The sequence below is a fragment of the Lampetra planeri genome, chromosome 33, assembly GCF_965212315.1.
Source record: "Lampetra planeri chromosome 33, kcLamPlan1.2.h2, whole genome shotgun sequence".
Taxonomy (NCBI): Eukaryota; Metazoa; Chordata; class Hyperoartia; order Petromyzontiformes; family Petromyzontidae; genus Lampetra; species Lampetra planeri.
The window spans coordinates 4,424,633-4,442,195 of NC_136139.1; the positions used below are offsets into that span (position 1 = coordinate 4,424,633).

General features: G+C 47.7%; 1 protein-coding gene across 1 annotated transcript in view; it reads right to left on the minus strand.

Moving 5' to 3' along the window:
• LOC144729623 (serine/threonine-protein kinase D3-like) overlaps positions 1-17,563 on the minus strand; it is a 39,717-nt gene that overhangs the window by 10,694 nt on the left and 11,460 nt on the right. Inside the window, exons 2-8 of the mRNA XM_078610021.1 lie at positions 6,448-6,586; positions 5,440-5,571; positions 4,678-4,790; positions 1,855-2,062; positions 1,363-1,440; positions 713-911; positions 386-509 (exon numbers count right to left, since the gene is read on the minus strand). Of these exons, the coding sequence (XP_078466147.1) occupies positions 386-509; positions 713-911; positions 1,363-1,440; positions 1,855-2,062; positions 4,678-4,790; positions 5,440-5,571; positions 6,448-6,586 (993 nt within the window). The remainder of the gene's footprint in view (positions 1-385; positions 510-712; positions 912-1,362; positions 1,441-1,854; positions 2,063-4,677; positions 4,791-5,439; positions 5,572-6,447; positions 6,587-17,563) is intronic.

The window sequence follows — 17,563 nt, forward strand, 5'->3', positions numbered from 1 at the left end:
ATCCACCTAGCAACTACACGCAATCTGATTTACAGCCAAGGTACACATCTAAAAAATGTGATTCTCTCATATTCAACCCATCAATTTAACTTCTAAAGCAGTCAACCGTTTAGCCCACGCCTCCTCTGGGGGGTAATTAAAACATCGTGTGCCCATGAGCTATATAACTCAAGTACGCATTGGAGTTTCAAATTTTCCATTGTATTTGTCAGCTTGTTTCGGCTGGTATTTGAGGCAGGATCTCAAATTCTCGGGGCAGATTTAACTCTTATAATAAATGAACACTGCTCAGACCGAACAACGCAAGCACGGTCGAAGGGACGGGGCTGGTGGGGCAGGACGGCCGCGGGTCACGCGCCACAGGGCAAGCGCCGGTCTGCCTCACCATGTTGTCCTTGTCGGTGAAGTGAACCATCAATCCTTCCTGGAGCACCGCGCTATTCTTCCACGACGTTTGCTTGAATTTCTGAGAGACGCGCATCAGCGGGATGTTGTTGCTGATGGTCAGCCTGTAAGGGGGGCGCGACAGGTGAAGAGATGTAGCGATAATGTCATCAACATATACAGGTCCCTGGTATGGAGCGTGAATAATTCACGTTGCGTTTGCTGGATTTGCGTCTTCAACAAACAGTGTAGCTTCTGTGAATTGTTGCAAAACTGAGGTGGGACGGGTAGGTGGGCGAGCGAGCGGGTGAGCGAGCGGGCGGCTCACGCAATGGGTTTCATGAGGTCTTCGTCGCCGTCTGCGTCCATGTCGGCCATGTGGGCGTCCGAGATCAGGAAGCGCGCAGCGGGCACGGACGAGAGCGAGGAGTCGTCCATGTCCTCCTCGGGGTAGGAGCCCGAGGCGTCGCCTGTACTACCGTCGTCGTCGCCGCTCTCCTCCATCACCACGTCCGGACTCGACGGCTCTGCACACGCGCCAACACAAAGATTTCCCCCCATCCCTATATGGCCTACACAGACCGGTGGGGCACGTGCCACTGGCGAGCGTCCGCGAAGACTTGCGCGGCACAAGAGAGGGGGGCAAATGTGGCCAGAACCACCATCGGGTTCTCTTTGTCTCCAAAGTGTTGGCATTTGCACACCGCACCAGGTACTCATTTGTAAGGCAAAGTTGACACAAAGAGAGGCCCACGACCAGTTTAGATAGCACTTGTCATGGATTTTAACCATTTCTCGAAAACAAACTCAAGAGCGCTGGATTCTGAGCGTAGTGCGATGACGACCACACTGCTGCTCTCCCTTGCACACACTCACACACACTCACACACACTCACACACACTCACACACACACGTGTGGGCCACAGCTCAATCCCCACACTCAGCCACAACCACCAGGCGCTACAAAGAACCCTCACCTCCGTTCCCTTCCCCATCTCCAAGGCAGTCGTTGCGCACTTTGTCAGCACACCGCTTGTGACAGTTGAATTTGCAATCTGCAGGCGATGGGGTCAACGCGCACACACGACCACGCACACGTGCGACCTCGTCAAAACTGTGCAGTTACCGACTTGTGTGAACTCTGACATATCAACCGAAATCTATGATTGGCAAATGTCAATCAACGTTGGGAAGGATAAAACAACGAGCCAGGCTATACATAGAATTAAAAACAAATCAACAAGTGAATTAATTATCCAGGACCATCTTTGCATCAGAATCACAAAAAATGTTTCGAGTGGAGGAACCCGTTAAGCTAAATCGGTCGTTGTTGACTGCAACGTAGTTCGAGACCAAAAAAAAAAAGCTGTTAAAAAAAAAGAAGCAACGAACGAACAAACGAGCAAGCAAATGAATTACACTCACGATCCAGAGCGACATCACAGCAGACACAGAGCCCCCTCTCTGACCTTTGCATTGTACGCCCTGCCGAAAGAGGCCCTTGAGCAGCCGCTTGCAGGACTGGCAGACGGTGGGGCGCGTGTAGGAGTGCACCTCGAACGTGTGCGGCACCTTCACCTTGGTGGCCACCACCCGGTCCACCCACACGGGGCGGCCACTCCACGACGGAGGCCGCTTGCCCCCCCACAACGGCGACGGAGATTCCGGAGCAGCCTTCTGCGCCCGTCACCCGCCGTCGACATTGTTACAGCGCGTCGCAACGTCGAGGGCCCTCGACGACTCGCTCCGGCCACGCGCCAGAGGTCGCAAACGGGTTTTGATTCCTTACCCGTACCCGTACCCAGCCGCACCAGGGTCGCAAATGGGTACCCGTACCCATACCCGGCCGGGTACGGGTAGCTGGGTATCGGGTAGGGTACGAGTATCGGGTACCCGGTTGCGACCTCTGCCATGCGCTCCCCCTGGCGGTGGCAGCCGATCAGTCGCCCCTGCTCATCGCTCGCCTAGCGCGACTGTTCCCGCGAATTTAAAACCGTCACTCCGCTTGGCACAGCAATCTCATCTGCCATGTCACGGATCCCTTTCGACTACACACACTCCTGTATTTGTCACATGCACAGTACTCATATATTGTACTCATGTGTACACGTTTCCCTAGATTCATGTGGGTTCGGTTTGTGCGAATTCACGTGTATGTGTCGAACCTATTCTACCAAAAATTCGCTTTGCGATGCAGTTTGAATTCACTCAGATGAGCGCTATTCGGTCGGACGTGGGACAACATTGTGTGTGTGTGTACTGTGTGTATACTGTGCGTGTACTGTGTGTTCACTGTGTACTGTGTGTGCCACACGGTAGACAGAGGTCTCGTGCAGTTTCGCTTTGTGCGCCCTTTTCTTGGAATGCATCTACCGCATGAAGCGAGGGAAACCTGCACTTACGTGTATGTAACACACGTACAAGAGTATTGCATTTGTAACATAGATGTACTTAAAATAAACTAATCTAACTGAAGAGGCAGAATTCTGCCAAATATCCCAATGCAGGACAGTCCTGGAAACAGTCTTAAGACTGAAGGTGAAGACTTTTTTTGGCAGTTTCTAAGGATAAAAAATAAGAATAGGTTTTACCCTTTCTGGCAATAAAACAGGTGTGTTCAAAGACCAAATAAAAACCTTTTGCAAGTAATCATGTCTGCATTGACCACACAGTACTTGTGGTGAACATGGAAACAAAACACGCTCCGATAATATATCCATTGTCTTCTAAACTGACTGGCCCACACCAGAGACAGCCTTGCTTAGGGCCTAATCTCAGTTTCGAAAGTGTAAAACCTATTCTTATTTTTTCATAATTAGGGTGAAGCTTTGTATTGTAAATAAATGACAAATAAAGATTTTCTTTCGAAAGGTCCTCATAGGAAAAGGATGAGACGGTAATCAGAACAGCTTGAGGTCAACAGAGTTTAGGTTAAACAATCAAAAGTATGACATGATAAATTCCTGAACACGTGATCCTAGGCAACACATATTCAATGTGGCCACCTATACTGAACACGTTTAAAATCACACATACAGAAAAAGCCTGTGACCAAATCTCGGTAGCTAAGCAGGACTTAAACCTGGATAAATAGTAGTCTGACAGCAGGGGAGTGATATCTGAACTTATTTTCTTACGCGCCGTACGTAGCCAATCTTGCTAATCGAAATCATTCTTCCATGGGTGAAGTCATACTGCTTATAATTTAAGTTGTACCCTAGTGTTCAAATAACAGGTAGAATTCTAACCCCGTGGTCTAAATCCTATCTTGCACGAACCTCTGCACACCTCCACCGCGTAAGAACAAGGACACTTATCGTGTCGTTTAAAAAGCAGCTCGCCCTCTCGACGCGACGGCGGTCGGCGCATTCTCGCGAGGGCAAGCGAGTGTTAGTGTGGGGGGTGAAAGGGTCGCGATTACCTTGGCGAGATCAGCGAGGCAGAGGGAAGGGCAGGAAGCCCCGCAGGCAGAGTGCAAGACTAGAGGGCAGGAGGGCAGCGAGGTGAGGCGGGGCAGGCGACAACACGGGGGGTGGGGGGCAGACACAGCTGAGAGGCAGCACAGAGAGCAGGAGGAACAGGAGACCCATGCGGATCTGGCGTGAAGACGGAGCGGAGTGAAAGACGACAGCGGGCCGACCGGCTCACGGCGTGTTAAGTCGCAGAAGCCGAAACAAAAAAAAGGGGTGTTTAAAATAAACTCGGCTCCAACCGCGGCGACTTCAACCGGCATAGATTATGAACCAGCCGAAAGCGACGTTGGTTGGAACAAGATGATAAAAAAATATGTATTAATATAAATCAAATTAAAACAAAATCTGGCGCAAATTTAATCTGGTTCCAAAGTACGCGGTATAAAACGTAAGCAGCATGGCGTGAACTTAGATAGACGCTTGCGCACGCCACGCTAATACACGTCCACTCTCTTGAAGAAAAGTTAACTTCGGACTCGCTGCTCCATACTCAGCCCCGGACGGATAAATAAAACCATTTCCAACATATTTCCCATGAAAACACCTAAGCAGCGGGGTTTGTGGATCATTACAGAAACACATCCTACTATTATTATCATCCCTTTTAGTGACATCTCCTGCCGGAATCAATACAATATCTGTAACCTGCATTTGTCAGCTTGTGTTCCATTTCACCGTGTTTCGAATCCATGCGTCACAGTGGGGAATGTTCAACAATTCGAAACTTTATTTTGTACGCTCGGATGTTGACGATTGGCAGGATAAACCACCGGGCTCTTCATTACCACAGACATCGACTCACACCGCGAATCGGCTTACCGGGCAGATGTCCTCTCGGCTCGGCGAGATGTTGGATGGGTGTCGCTTGCGAACGCCGCTGCAGTTGTTTGGGATCTTGAAGGCGCAGCGTTTGTGGTAGTTAAGACCACAGCCTGCGGGCAAAGCGGTTGTCAATATGGGCAAAACTGAAATAAAGACACAAACACGGATGTACATTGCCTGCAACCAAATCACTGCAAAATGCATAAGATCTTGTCAGAACTGAGAAGCTAAGCTGCGTTAAGTCTGATAAATACTTGGATGGAAGACTGCCAGAGAATACTAGGTCCTGCAGGCCAAGGCTGCATTGTGGCCAACAGATGGAAATGATCTGTACGGAGCTTTTCTCGAAACAGGTTTCAACCTTACAGGGGTCAATCAGCAAAATAAATACTTGCTTGCCAAAAAATACTGCCGTTCCGCCAGATGTCATTGGTAAGTGCTCTCTGACTTTTTCAGATCAAAGATCAAGATGTCACGATGGCCGAAACCGTTGATGCCACCACACTTCACCAAGCCAAGGCTTTCTACCCCGACACCAGATCCTTCCGCAGCTGTCACACAGTAAGACACGCGACCTCCAAGGGTCTGCTCCAACGGCACCATCCGTTCTCAGGGTCTTTCCCTTCGGTCGCCGGACTCTCGAGGACCGTTTCAACGGCCATTCTCCGTAACCGTCCGCTGCCCCCAACTCCGTCGCGGCCCTGTGAGACGGCCAGCGAAGCGACCGAAGCCTCCTCGTCGAAACGGGCCATGAGTCACCTTCGCACTTGAGGCCCTGCCGCACGAGGCCCCACAGCATCTCGCCGCAGTAGTCGCAGAACGTGGGCGACTTGTATGAGTGCACGAAGAGAGCGTGTGGCCGGATCTGGATGTCTTCAAGTGTCGCCGAGGCTGGGACAGAAACGAGGGGGGGGGGGGGGGGGTTCGCACGAAAACAACCGCAAGCGGCGTCACCTGATGCGTCACGCTTAGCTCGGGTCAAAACTCAAGGTCGCCAAATAACTCCAGGACGAGACGAGTGATATTATTAAGTCGCGACGTGACGAACCGTCGGTTAAAATGAGATGCTCATGGTACACGTATGGAGTCGTGCGCACGAGAAAACATTATTTTAAAATTGATCAATGGTTCTAGTTTTTTATAATAGTATATGTTGCATACACGCATGCCACAGCAGTTAGCGCAATGTATTATATTATCAACCCGCCGGCACGTCTAACATCAGTGGAAATTATCCTACCCGGTGCTGGGCCTACCCCGTAGGTAGACTTAGTCTTCATGTGTACCTGGTTCATTGTACAAAAACTGCCTCCATGCACTCTACCAGCCTTAATAGGTGCTCGATTACAGCACTTGCCCCACGGTCTGTACGGTTATATAGAATGCTGATTTAAAGCTTTCTTGACTGCAGGGATTCATCTTCTTGGTTCTTTCGGTAAAGTCACTTAGAAGAGAAATAATAAAATAATTACCGAAAGAACCAAGAAGATTTATAGAATGCATTTGTGTGTGCCTCACGTAAATATTCCTTCAAACCAGTTTGTTTCCCCGCATCTTTTCTTGAGCTGGACCTCACGGTCAAGACATATGGAGCCACACTGATGTTGCGATTGGCCTTGTTATCGTGCGTGTGTGCGCGTGCGTGTCTTAACAAGTGCACGCGATCATCACTCTTCCCAACGTCTGAATGGCTATGGGGGGGCGGAACTCTTCTTTGTCTTTGTGTGTGAACAGAGAGGTGAGACCGGCACGCGCGCACACACACACCTGATAAGACCACCTCGATAAGGTCGCCCTCCTGCACGCTGTCGCTCGGCGTGAGCAGCTGCAGGATGTTGTCCGACTGCAGGTTGTGTCGAAAGAGAAGGATCTTGTCGTACATCCCGAAGAAGCCACACTCTGGGAACTGCCGCACGCACAGCAACAGCACGGATCTTTCATACGGCCTTTAACGGACTGCGAGGGGGCCAGTGCCATGAGCGGTTAAGGTCGTCACAGCGCACAAGGCGGTGTGGTCGGCAGCATGCCCCGGCCAACTTTGTCTCCCGAGTGCCGACGTTAACACACAGAACCAGGTACTCATTCGAAGCAGAGTTGACCTCGGCAGAGGCCCAGGACCGATTCACGTTAGCCGCGGCCGGGAATCGAACTCGGGTTGCCAGGTTCGAAATACGCAGTACACTAAGCAATGCATGACCGCCGCATCCAAACGTTGCTCTGTATATGCCGCGTGTAAAACTACTCCACCATCACAGGCAGCACAGCGGTGCAAGCCTGGAATCCAACAATTGAGACAAGGGGCGGTGAATCACACAGGTTTGTGAAAGTAACGACTCCCGATATAATGCTGTGTAAGCAACCACTAGATGACATTACATCAAACTGATTATATATTGAACCCGTCTGTGCAGAGCTTTGAGCGTTATGCCTTCTTAAGAGTAATGGGGTTTCCCCCCCGATTATTCTAGTTACCTCCCAGATTAAGCCAAACAGCCATTAATGTAACTGGCCAAAAATTCCAATGTGGGATCTTCCTGAAAACAAGAGAGCCTTGAGACTCACCGAGCCTGTGGAATAAATACAGGGTATTATAAAATACCGGCTTTATACGAAAACTTTAAACACACATCGCTTAATAATTAATGCAACGCAATGAATTACAGTCAAGGGCTTTGAACCACAATGTTTGGCATGTTGTTCTGTGTAGTTTTATTACTCACAACCTAGAACTTGGCATGAACCCAACCACCCACTTTTACCATCACAACACCGTTCTACTCTTTCCAGATGTGAACACGGCCGCACGAAATATACCGACTGAGGCATTCTGCTGAAACGCAATAAATTATTCTCGAATAAACGACGTCCAACTACAAGGGCAGCGGATTCTCTGTTCGTGTACTTTCTCAGTATTCTGGATTGACCTGTGTTAGATGAAAACAAGCTTGATCAAGAACACAGTTCCTCAAAAAAGTCAGTTATTTCTTGCTCAGATGAGCATTCAGGGTGTTGCTCAAGCCCTCCTTACAGCCGTGAGTCAGGGCGCCACAGTGGAGCGATGTTCAACTACCTCGCCTGGTATGCAGGAGGTCGTGGGTTCGATCCCGACTTTAACGCCTGCTGTATATTTAGAGTCTGCGTGTCTCTCTCCCTGTGGTCGCGTGGATTTTTCTCCGGGTCCTCCCGTTGTTCCCTCCACGTTTAGAATCAACACGGCGTTTATGATCATTTGGCTGCTATAAATTCACACGTGAAAGGCCACTTTCTTTGAGCTATAATTTTTTGACAGCCGAGCCGCGTCTGAAAAAGAGCTATATAGCTCAGTGGCCCTTACCTGGTGGCATAAAATAAAACGGTTGTTTTTTTTACGGTCGAAATTCCACCATGGCAATCGAGAGAGCGACTCTCTCGTCAGGGCAACTACTTTGGACTTCACCACCAATTGGTAATAATTTTACGGATTGTGCAAGGATGATGAGCTTGGGCAACCCCCCCCCCAAGCAGAGCATTAACTCGCAACCTTTCGATCGTTCTGGCCAATAATGCTGGCGCCGAGACGCCTGGGCAGGTTTCTACCATGGCTTATTTTAAGGACCCTCTGTTTTATAGGGCTCTGTCAGTTATTCACGTAAGTATACAGCATGGTGTTACAGGGTTAACAACAACAGCAGCTACAAAGCTGGATGCAGAGTTATGGTTACTATTCTTATTTCATTACTATTTTGTAGCTTTTACTTGGGACAAAGTCGGATTAACAAAAACCGCCTTGGTCGTCTCGTACTGTTAAAACACGCCTTGCTTTCTACAAAAATGAACCAAAACAAATTTCACTTTTCATCTTGTTTCCCCATTGTCGTTACGATCATGCAATCAAAACCATATCACTCACTGAAGACTACGCTCTGAACTCTTGTCGTGCAGCACTTCATCCTGCGCCAGAGAACGGCCCGTGGAAGGAGATATCAGAGAACAGCTTCTGAGAGCCCTTGAAGTGACCTCTTATCTACACTTATGGTGCTGCACTTTCCCACACGCCCCTGCTGCAGAGATACATGCTCGCCGCGTGGAATATCCGCAACCAATGTTGTTCAATTCTCGGCGAAAATTTGGCTAGATCAAAATATGATACGTAAAAATGTTTAGATAAAATTACTTTGGACCATGAAGTCTCTAAACTTGAGAACCTGGTTTAACCACAGGTAGCTAAAATCCAGAATCGATCTCAGGATGACCTCAAAGAGATCTCAGACCGCGAGATCAGCACCCACATGAAAAACCTCTTGTCAAACAGGACAGAGCATTATGGCTCACTGCAGAATGTTGAAAAGCTAGGTCTTAACCAATCGACAATGGATTATTCTTTTTACGTAGAGCCACAGGACAAAGGAAATAGATAACATGGGCAAGAAGGTTTCACAAATATGGTAACGATAAATATTATACGGCAAGAAAGGAACGCGCTGAACATCATCACGTAAAGGAAAATCCGAACTGTGCGTAAAGACTGCAGAGGGCGACTACTGAAGGCACGTCTTTGCGTGCCTTCGTCTCCCGCACCTCCAATTAGCACGGCCGGCCACGTGGGTTGCGAAAGAAGTTCAACGTAGAGCACATACGTAACTTCACCTCGGCGATCAGTTACGCAAACCAAAACGGCTCTCTCAAAATCGCGCGACTTTGCTCAGGACCGGATGGGATCCTTAATGGTGGCAATTGGGTCGCGTGCAAACCAGGTTCAAGAGAGGGGTGAGAGTGTGCCCTTTGCACTGCCCTTTGGCACGAGACGATACAAGGAAATAGGAGCGAGGGTGAAGGGCGCGCCCGGCGACATTGAGGCTCGCCGCCCGAGTACGCGGCGGCACGCGTGCGTCGCTACTTGTTGACGCGGAGCCGGCAAACGACCGCAGAGACACTGTCGTTATAGCCTTCAGAGCAGAGATCGCACGTAGAGATGAAGACAAGACAGACCGCGGGTGGCTCGACGCAGAATGTTTGTTGGCGTAGGCGTATAAACGTTACGAGATTTTTTTTTTTTCAAAGAGACGCTTAGAAAAGATGTTTGTGTCGTGGTATATATGTTAAAGACGAAGAATGTCACCGTCATACTTTACATTTATTCAATTTCTCCGGTTTACTTCGGATAAGTGAAACTCCTGGACATCTATGAAAAAGAGCTTTATAGTTCATCGGATTCCTCCAGCGTAAATAAATATTCAGATTCTAATATACTTCTTCTTCTTTAGTGCTGCCTAACGGCGTGTGCGACTTCACGATGATATTGGTCCCGGTCTAGCACGGCGTGTAGAGTTTGTGCTGTTGTTAATTGTAGCCATGTTTTGATGTTACTGAGCCATGTCGTTTTTGGCCGTCCTGGTCGTTTTTTCCCTTCCATTTTTCCTTCCAGGATTTGCTTTAATAGCTGGTATTTGTGGTCGTTTCGGGCAATGTGGCCTAGGTAGTAACACTTCCTGCTAATGATGGTCTTCAGCAGTTGCCTGTCAGTGCCCATATCTTGCAGAACTTGTGTATACATACAAAATTCACGTCAAACGACTCGGCAAGTGAGCGAGGGACGACGTGATATGTAGCAGAGGGGAGTGCAGCAACATCCATTGCTCTCATGTAATGCTAAAAAAGCCTTTCTTAGTCGACCAGGTAAGGCCCACTGAGCTACATAAACTCTTTTGTAGAAACGACCTGGCCACAAATAATAGCTCAACGAAGTGACTTATCACGTGGAAATGTATAGCAGCCAAACACTCTAAATGCACGTTTCTAAACGTGGAGGAAAAAAAAACGCGGAACCCGGAGAAAAATGACACGCGACGACGGGGAGAGACACACGCAAACTACAAATATACAGCAGGCGTCAGGGTCGGGATGGAACCCAAGACCTCCTATATACCAGGCGAGGTAGTTCACATCTTGCCACTGTGCTCCCACGCCTATGTTTCTCTCCAGCTTCACGAGGCCGCACCGACTCACGCAGTGAAGTAGTCATACCTCGGTATACGACTGCTTTGGAATACGTCGAATTTGGTACACGTCGTGTTTCGATGAGAAAAAAATGTCTTGGGATACGACGTCTTGCTTGGGATACGACGCACTTGCTAGAACTTGTATGGGTCGGGATGAGCCACCACGTACAGTACCCGCGTACACAATACTGTTACGGCTCTAACAAGCCGTAAGAGTATTGTGTGGAATGACCAGACAATGTTACACTTCAGGAACATTCTTAGAAGGCAAAAACAAACTTCAATGGACAGGTGTTTAGTAAAACTCAATCCTGGTGAGCCTCAACCAGTTCCAAGTCAAGAAAAAAAACTGAAAAGAGAAAGAGAAAATACCCCAGAATTTCAGCTTCCTGAAGTTTTAATGGAAGGGGACTCTCCTTCCAAAAAATAACATCTCCTCCCCTTCCTCACCACCATCCTCGTAGGCTATCAACTCCTCTCAGCAAGGTAAAGTGAAGTTACATTCAATTTGTATTGCAATTTATTTATGCATTTATTTTAAAGCATTTATGCATTTATTTTATTTATGTATGCATTTATGTTATTCATGTATGTATTTATTTAAATTTACATATGCATTTTAGTAATAAGTAGTGTCTAAATTATTTTATACAACCCCATTAATGTATAATATGCCATAAAAAATATCATTTCTTATACTCTGGAACGGATTATTTCCTTTCCCTTTCTTTCTTACGAGAAAAATTCGTTTGGTATACGTCATTTTCGGCATAAGTCCTACCTTCTGGAACGACTTAACAACGCATACCGAGGTACCACTGTATGGTCAAATACATCCCCCCCCCATCACCACGACACACTTGAGCAGCGAGGCCATCATCTAGCAGTGAAGTGAACAAAGCGCACTGCGTACGAACGATTCGTGCTGCTTGCTCTGGGTGATGTTAAAGGCTCCCATCAAAAAGGGGCCCATTGTAGACGGACGAATAAAAGAGACAAACGGGGACACACATACGCACAACGGCGGCAACTGTCTTGAACCCATGCCCTCTGACTCATCGTGCACTGACATTAAACGAATGACCTCACGCTGGCATGCACTGTGAGGGTGTGTTTGTTACGGAAGAAAACAGTACGACAAAAAAGTCATTGTTTGAACTGCAGCGATAATCAGAGCTCTGCAACTATCCCACCATAGCGACGGCTCATGGTCACCGATTACGAACAACATCGCCTCATCGAAAGACGATCAACGCTCACGAGCGCCACTTGATCCGTGTATCGTGAGCACAAAGAATACATGTCAAATCGACCCACTTTCACGTGCCCATTTGACTCGAACGACAATTTGCATTATTGTTGCCCTCCTCCACGGGCGCACGTTCGCAAAACACGCGAAGCTTCGAACGTCAACCACCCGTGGCAAATGCCCTTCGTGTGAAACGAATTGCGATATTTCGCAGCAACCGCAAGTACCGTGGCCCAAGCGTCACTTGTGTTGCGTACAGCAACATCGTTCACTGCGCAACGCTGCCATGTGATTTTACGATCTCATGCCTTCTACCTTTGAATTTTGGGGGGCAAATGTACCCCCCTCCTAATGCGAGCTGAAGAATACTGACTTTTAGGATGGCAATGTCAAACGTCTGTCTTGCCTCACTTGATCCGTCTCGTCGTTTTGTATTGTTCATCGGTTCATTGGCTCATCACGCCAACCCTGGTCATCCTCGCAGCGGCCTTTTGCCTCGCCAGTGAACAAAGACGGTCACCGCGTCTGGAACTCTTCTTTCCGATATTAGGAAGCCACTGGAGCTATGCCCCTTTAAATCTTTATTGAAAACTAATGTATTTTATAACTGCTTTTTGTTTTTAGTTTGTTGTCCTTCCCACCGCACTTTTGATTAGCAAGGTTGGCTACGTACGGTGTAAAAAAAGTTCAACATACGTACGTTTCAGTTGCATAAAACTTACATAAGTGATTCATTGTATTTTTTCGCACGCATGCTTCAATGCATGTATCACGAAAGTAACAATTGATTTTAATCAATAAATAATTCCATGCCTCTACGGTTCAATGTTAGAAACCCATCAGGCGTGCCCTTTCAATATACGAGTAAGAGAGATAAGGGGTGGCTGATGGGAATGTGCTCTTCAGATGAAGATCCTACCCAAATAACAAAAAATTGTGGCTGTATATTGAAATTCCTTCACCCCGACGTAGCCAATCGCAGACACGGCTATCAACCGTCCTCCAACCATGAGCTTGAGGCTTCATTCTTGAGATGAAACAAAAATGAGGCTTTACAGTTACGGTCCAGCATACTAAAATAGCATGGCCCTGTGAAATTCATTGCATTGAAGTATTTTAATTTACGAGAGCCACGGCGCGCGGTGGCGTCGCTTCGAGTGCAGCAGCAGCAGTGTTCACGACTCTTCGAATTTCAGGTGAAGACCAGGTCTGTCGGGGAGACAGCTGAGGACGGCTGCTTGCGTTGTGGCCGAAACGTCGTGAGAATTATTTTATTATGTTTTATTTTTATTATTTTATTACTTCCCTTCTACGTGACTTTACCGAAAGAACCAAAAAGACTCTTCGAATTTAAAAGACTTTTTTTTTTATCGCAAACGGAGCTTCAAACTCTGGTCGGGCAGACTGGAACAAATCAACCTAGGTGGGCGTAATCTACACATCAAGGGCCGTTTCGTTTTTGGGGTTGAATCGCGCTGCGGGTAAAAAAAAAAACATGAATTCACGCTGCAGCTGTAGTGCAACAAAACTTAAAAACGGTGGCAAGGCACACCTTACGGGACAATTATGCAAAAAGGTGAGCTACTCCCAGCCGATGATGCAGGAATTTACCCTCCCCTGTGTGCAAATATTGAGAAATATCACAAATAGTTTTGCGCGTGGTCACCCATCGCACGCTTTGCATGCGAGCTGTCACGCGGGAGAAGGGCATCCTACTTACGCCAATTTACCCCAAGGGTGACATGCCTGCCGTGACGTTGGTGGCACACCCACACCTCCATTTAGTCATTCAATGACAGCGCTTTGTCAATCCACTGCTAGGTTGAAGGCCTCCTCCATGCCATGGTAGTCATCCCGGTTGTTTGGCTATACCTTAGTGTGGTGGGGAACACTGCTGCTATCCTGAAGGCTGACACATATTTCAAGAAATACGACTTGTAAGCTTATACATGGCGGTGAGGTGAGGAGAGGGAAGAGATCGAAGAGTTTGTGGAGGGGAGCAGAAAGAGGTGAGAGGGGTTAAGGTAGGCAGGAGCTCGTCCATGAAGGTTCTTAAAGATGGTCAGAGATATCTACCATTAAGAGTCACGACCACACAGTTTAAAGAGTTTGTGGAGGGCAGCAGAATCAGGTGAGAGTGGAGTGGTAGGTAGGAGCTAGCCCATGAAGCATTTTGATGTTATTCTTGGTTCCCTTCTACGTGACTTTACCGAAAGAACCAAGAATATGAATCCCTGCAGTCACGAAAGCTTTCAATCGAAATTCATCTTGAAGATGGTCAGCAAGATATGATACCACTAGGAGTCACAACCACCCACTGCACAATGACATGAGTGCCCCTTTGGGGTCATGACCTCAACGTTTGGGAAATGCTGCTTGGACAGTCAAACATCGGCACCCAGCGAAACTTGGGCCAAGTGCTTCACCGTGTTTGGTCTCACAAGGTTTTGGCTGACAAGTGCAGTGGAATGACCACACTCTCTACCGGCGTCCGGGCCGGAACCCCATGTGACCGACAGGAAAGAGGGGAAGCAGACCCGGGGACATCAACAACCAGATGCTCAAAGAGCCGGGAAGTGGAGCAGGTTGCTTGTGGCGCTAACGCAATCGTCTGCGTAGGCGTGCATGCTCGCGCGGGCGGGCGGGAGGCAGCGGGCGGCGAGACATGCGCAAAATACGGTGGGTACGATAAATAAAACAAGAGCTAAGTAAATCAAATAAACTAGCGGAAGCCCGGAAACTAAAACATTTTAACGCCACGGCGGCAAGTCGCGTGATCTTTGAAAAGGCGCTTTTTAAAAATATAACTTATCCAACATTAAATGCGGCGATAGAAAAGGCTAAACAATTTTTGTCACGTCGCGTTGTGCAAACGGGCGAATGCGTAAACATGCTCCTGAAACACAAAGAGGGTAGAGAAAAATCAAAGAGAGCGGAAGCAACGCAGGATTAGGCAATTAGTGCGTTGCGTGATCTTTGTGGCACTCGCTCGACAACGAATCACCGCCCCAGAGAAGCGATGAACTGTCACAAAATGGTCGAAATTTGATTCAACGGCCGACAAATCTTTATCTTGTTGGTTATACATCTTTGTTTTGTTTCTCGTTTGTTCTGCGTCGTTTGCATTTCTGTAGACTTCAGTGACCTTAATACAACTGGAAGGCGCATAACGATACAATTAAAATCTATTTTTTTTTAAAACGTGCAAGTGAGAATACATTTTATACTTTTAAGAATTATATGAAAATTATATTCTTAAGTTACATTTAGGTTAATGGAGTCAACAAAACTGTATAATTGGACAGAATAATTTTTTTTACGTACAAACCATGCAATTTTTAATTGCGTGGCAAGTACTGTACATGCAAATGAGTATAAACCTATTAGCTACATCATGTTTATAACTCGTGTATAATCCGTTCTTGCACACACGTGTAAATTCACTTCTTGCTTACAAAACTCAATTAAATCATCAAACTTTTACATCACCGCGTGTCCAACGCTTACAATTGGCAGTTCGACACCCACGTTGAGCAGAGCCGACACAGGAGATCCGCCTATCGGCTCGCACATCTGCCGATGGAACGAGGGGGGGGTGGACGGAGGAGCCGCGGGGAAGAGGCTAAGCCAGTGGGCGCGCAAAGCGATTTCCTGCGGGAGAAGCCTCCCCACAGGACGTCCCACCTCGCTTTCCGTGTGGGACCCAATGTGTGACAAACATGTTATTTTCCTGTCGGCCAGCCGGGTCCTGCCTGCCTGCATGCCCACCCTTGTGTGCTTGCCTGCCCCTAGGTGCCTAGCCGCCTGGCCACATAAGTGCCCTGCCTTGCCCGCTAGACAACCAATTTACTTGACTGACGTCCCATTACTTAAAGCACTGCTCAGACATTCACCATATGCCCGCACCTCCGATTAGCATGGTTGGCTACGTACGGTGCGAAAGAAGTTCAACATACATACATACAGACATACGTGACAATTGGGACCTACGACTGAAATCGCCCAACGCGCACCACAAATCTCAAATCACATTTCAGCAGCTAAGCAAAGCCGAGCCTGGTTGGCGCTTCAATGGGAGACTGCTAAAGATAACCAGGTGTTGTGGGTCTGGGATGGGAGTTCGCCGAAAGATGGCAGCGCAGATATTTATTTTTGCATGATTCTAAGCGGAGCTTTGATTGTTACCTCATAATATGCGCGTTACATTTTCTGCGGGTCATCTGCTTTCCTCACACATCTAACCAAACACTCGATGCGATTATCGACCAAACATCCCAATGGAGAACCCTCCTGAGAATGATTCTCGAGACTTTGCTTGGTAAATCAACAGCATTATTTATGTATTAAACTCTTTCGTAGGACCCATATAGGGGACGGCTGGGCATTTTGTGACAAATGTGGTGCTGTCGAGTGGAGAATGTTGTGTGTGTGTTATTGAACAGCTGGCCTTTTCAAACTCAATTCCTCTAAACACCACAATAACCACGATCCAACTATTCACATTTGTACAGACATTTAATTGTTACACGTTGCAAGTGAATGGTGGCTGGGAATTAGGGAAACCTGTGCCGTGCTGACATATGTGGACCGGAGCTTGAGAAGCCCTTGTGAGTAAAGACAAAGATCCCCGATATAGTCTTAACCACTGTTAGGGCAACTTCTGTGAGTGAGCACCTATGAAGGCCGGCACAGTACACGAGGAGATGGATGGCCAGCACCACGTCTGACCGCCTTTGTGTTATGACTGTTTGTGACGGTTAAGTAATTGGATGCAAATCGCACAGAATGTGCGCTTTTATAGTAATGGTTTTTTTAAACACATTTTCCCGTGCGTAACAGGTGCTTATTTGAGACTGAGTCGAATTAGGGGAGGCCTAGGACCGGCTCAGATCATCGTCACTGGCATTGGCCACGAGCGGGAATTGAACTCGGGTCGCTGGGCTCGTAGTGCAGCGCGCAAACCACGACACTACCACTCCCCCCCCACGTGTGAGCAAAGCACACACATGCACACGCACTCTACACCCAGCGCAAGTATTTTACTCAATGCTGTATCACTTCCCTTCATGCGTATTTTTTCCTTCCTATCTGCAGTTAAATGTGCGGATGTGTGATAAAAAAACGAAGCTCACACAATAATAACCGATTTTGAGAAAGTGACAATACATCCGAAGATCCGGACGGCGCGGAATGCGTCACTGCGCGAGTGTGTGCAATGTGGGCGAGTTCCCACGACACGCCAAAGGGCCCTTTTCGTTGCAACATCAGCCACGCGTGCACCCAACATCTGCAGCAAAGTGTCCATACGAGAGTTGCCACAGCAAGTCGCTTCCAACCGATAATGATGGCGATTATTTACCCAGCAAAGCCTGATTGAGTCAACACATTTCCAGCAGGGCGCCTGCAATGAGAATGTTTGACCAATAGTAGCTTTGTGTGGGAGGAAACCAGACCACTTGGGAGAAGCCCTACACATATAATAATAATAATTTGCATTGGTAAGGCCCATTTCATCTGTAGAAATCTTGATGAGGCGGGGCACATTAATGGTGATTTGGGTATCAGCGAGGATTCCCCCTATCCAAGTTGGGGGAAATGGGATATAATCCACGAAGCATGTAATAATATAAACATTGAAAAAGATTATTTACAATTA